Genomic DNA, 3,941 nt, shown 5'->3' on the forward strand with positions numbered 1-3,941 from the left:
CATTATAGTAATGAGTATAATATCAATTGCTTACCATAGATAGATTAAATCTTTAGTTGCTATAAGACAATAATTTTGAAGCGAGACCTCACACGGCAGCTCGCGCCATTTTGCAGAATTTCTCGCGACCTGTGGTGACAGGTCTGCATCAAAACTGGTATAAATAGAAAAAACTTCTTGCTTTAAATTTTGCTTTAAATTGATGAGTTGATTTAAAATCAGTCTCAATAAAATCAGTCACTATATTGCATTCGGCTCTTTTACATGTACATCATAAAAACAATGAATATAAATAGTGAGACTTCAGGACTTCAAGTTCAGGACAGTGAGGAGTGATGCCGGCGAACTGTGATAGTGAGCAGATACTTTTTCAGTGTCTTATTGCGGAAACGAAGTATCAAGACCTCGATCCAGCTATCGAAAATATTTTCTTACTTTTACATTAATTAATTCATCTATGCCTGAAACTTTTATTTTCCCTTTAATACAGAAATAAGTCATTTTATACATAAATATTTTATTCTTATAAATCAACCTTTCAAATGAATTATTAGTCAGAACATTTTCCTTATCGTTATTGTTGAATCATTTTCGATATTTACGACGGATCAAAATATTCATTCAACTCGCCGTTTCGTCAAATATTGTTGTGAGTTTGGGTTTTTTTCGGGACCTGACATGACAGGTTCCGGAAACTCTGCAGACAGACATCATTCATTAAAAGAGTCTTTAAAATGTCTTATCGAGATTCTGGTAAATAAATATTCTTCGATTGATTTCTCCCAACCAACAACAACTCCTTAATCTTTCAATGACGCTGAAAAAGGCGCTGATCTAACTTTCAAGTCATCTTTACTTGGCTTGGCTCATCAAAAATACATCGATCTATCCCATTTTTTATTTTATCTCATGAAGCCTAAAAATCGGTTCTGTTTGATTAAATTAAGTAACAAGAAGGCCAACAGAACAGACAAACACAAGTTTAGGGTGAAACAATTTTGAAAAAGAAAAACTCAAACCTGAAAATGGATTTGTCATTTTTCGATATTGTTAGGTCAAAGACGCAGAAGAGACTGGCGTCAAAAAGATGATTCTCACCGCGGAGAGAAGAAGCAACAAACAACGGCAGCGGAGGATAGCAATTCACCCGTAATACAAGCATTCATAGGATATCGCAAACAACTCGATAATAAACACGATAAATATGAGAGATTAGTGAAACTGAGTAGAGATATTACTATTGATAGTAAACGTACTATATTCTTATTACAGAGAATTACAGGGTATGTTAAAAACAATCAGAGGGTTTTATGATTTATTGATCTCTGGCGCTGCAGTTTAAGCGTCCGGTGATTGTATTTTTCAGGTTTTGAATGATCGCTCTTTGTTTCAGTAATGAACATCAGAAAGATGAAATTCTTTTGGAAGCGGCCGAAAAATTAGAACAGATTCAAAAAGAGAAATTTCAACAGATTGCCGATGAGTTGTTTTCAGAAGATGCGTATCAGTTCCTACGAGCGTATTCACCTGGTAATTAATCCATTGAGTGACATGTATTGTGGGTTCGATATTTCTTTTTCCCAATTGCAGGGGTGGATCCAGGGGCCGTTCCGAGGGTTCTGGAATACCATAGAGCTTTGTTTGTGCCCCTCTGGAGATACCCCTTAATCCATGGATTTGGCATTGAAGTGCCCTAGTTGATTGCGTGATTTGGCGTAGTAAATCCCCCTGAAAACCACGAGTTTGATGTTAAGGCTAAACAAAAATGATACCTTGTTTCTCCGCAGCGGCCGGGTCATTTTTGTAAAATATGATAAAATTTGTAAACAGTTCATTTCTATAGCGGCCGGGTCTGTTATGGTAAAATTGATCATGATTTTTAAAAAAGTAATGTATAGGGTAGATAGGCGGCCGGCCGGGTCAACATTTAAGCTCAGCAGAGCGGAGAAACAAGGTATCAATTTTTTTAAGCCTAAGTGCCCTTTTTTGGCATGATTTGACATAGAAAGTGCCTCCTCCAACAGTGAGTGCCCTTATATAATTTGGAACCCCCTCAAGAAAGGGCCCTGAATTGGGTAGAGACCAAGGAAACTCTGTCGCCACCAGGATTCAAACCCATGTACCCTGCATTGACGAGACCAGTGACTGGCAGCTTCGGCCACTGCAGCTCTCAAGTAGACAGAGGTCCTCTCCGCGTATGCGCTTTACTGATGTATTAGGACCACGGACGTATAAATTAGATCTAATCAATTGTACACATCCATGATGGGATGGAGAAGTGTTTACCCAGTGTTTGTTGATAGTCAGCCCTCTAACCCCAATGTACACAATTCTAAGTATAACCAGTACATGCATAGGGAGGAATAGTGTAATAAATAGAATAGATTCTACAAATGCCTCACAATTTCTTATTGATATTTATTTCTAGGTTTACAGGAATATATTGAAGCGCTATCATTTTATTGGTATTGGAAACATGGTGATTTAGTAGATCTGACTGAGGTTGAAAAAGCTCTTAGATTTAATGTTTCAAATGAAATGCAGGTAACTACTGTTCAAAAGAAAAGACTTTGTGAAATATTAACAGAAATCCCTACGCTACTGAGTTCCCTGATACTCAACTCAACTCGGTGAAATATTAACAGTCCTGACGCTTTTTGATAACTTTGATTATGGATGTTTTTCCAGAAAAAAGTGGGAGGGTAAAGGGAAAAAATGAAAATATGTTATGCGAGTATTTTTCACATATGAAGCCTCGCAAGGACTGCAGAAAAAATTTAAAATGTTTGATGAATTTGATTTAAATGATGGGAGAAATGAAAAAATTAACTTTTTTGCAAATCGTAAGATTGAAAATTGAGATAAACATAACTTTTACAAGTTACGAGATTGAAAATCAAGGCAAACCTATAAAAAAAATCTGTTTTTATTGGGGATCATTCATTCATTACATACGCATAAAATTTGAATTTTTAAACCCCCCCTCCCCCTCTGTACGCAAAATCGGCCATTTTTTCATATAAATTAAGCATTACAGTACGCAATTGCACTGACCCTGACCCCCTCCCCTAATGCGTATGTAATAAATGAATGACCCCTTGAAAAATTGTGATGAAAACACAAATTAGACCTAAAAAAATTCTTTTTTGGCCGGAGTGAAGCATGGTTGACTGTTCACTTGAATTCTATTAATTGTGAATGTTAATTATTCTGTAGGATGAAACTGAAGAAACAGCAGCGGATGAAAGCGTGTTGAAACATGTCACTGTTCCTCCAATCGAGTATATTTTAGGAGTAGCTGATTTAACGGGTGAACTGATGCGTTGCGCAATACACAGCGTAGGTAACGGAGATCTCGATAAACCGTTTGAAATCTGCGCATTTTTACGACGTATTCACGACGCGTTTCTATCGTACGGGAATTCATCGCGTGAATTACCGCGCAAAATGTCGACGTTACGATCTAGTTTAAATAAAGTCGAACAGGCTTGTTATACCCTGCAAGTTCGCGGATCCGAGTTTCCTAAACATATGTTAATAGATCTCATCTCGAAACCCGTAGAATCGAGTGACTTTAATGATGAAGTTTATTACGATTAAAGAATTCACGAATGTTGTTTTTAAATGTTTGCATTTATTGAACTCATTGAAATAAGCTCGATTATATTGATTATAATGAAATAAAATGTAAAAATTTTCATGAACCAAATATCGTCCTCTTATATTGATGTTTGTTCGCAGCTTTAGATAAGAATTATTTAACGACTTCTTGCAGCCATGAGCTTTATCGACATGACTAAGCCTGATTAGTCGGTAAACACAATTCCTTTTTTTACCATTACGATAAGCGAACATGACAGACCCCTTTAAGATACATTCAGTCCCAAACGAAGCCGTTTATTTGGGATTCGAGCATGGCTATCACTATAGCTGGTTCGAAA

At 36.6% G+C, this 3,941-nt stretch overlaps 1 protein-coding gene across 1 annotated transcript; it reads left to right on the forward strand.

The window, feature by feature from the left end:
• The first annotated feature begins 694 nt into the window (after window positions 1-694).
• On the forward strand, window positions 695-3,607 carry LOC141914799 (translin-associated protein X-like). The gene is made up of 5 exons (XM_074806105.1): window positions 695-753; window positions 1,055-1,283; window positions 1,394-1,530; window positions 2,429-2,544; window positions 3,217-3,607. Exons 1-5 carry the CDS (start codon window positions 735-737, stop codon window positions 3,598-3,600), a joined length of 885 nt encoding a protein of 294 aa, XP_074662206.1. The 5' UTR covers window positions 695-734; the 3' UTR covers window positions 3,601-3,607.
• Window positions 3,608-3,941: the final 334 nt, after the last annotated feature.

The sequence above is a fragment of the Tubulanus polymorphus genome, chromosome 1, assembly GCF_964204645.1.
Source record: "Tubulanus polymorphus chromosome 1, tnTubPoly1.2, whole genome shotgun sequence".
Lineage (NCBI taxonomy): Eukaryota > Metazoa > Nemertea > Palaeonemertea > Tubulaniformes > Tubulanidae > Tubulanus > Tubulanus polymorphus.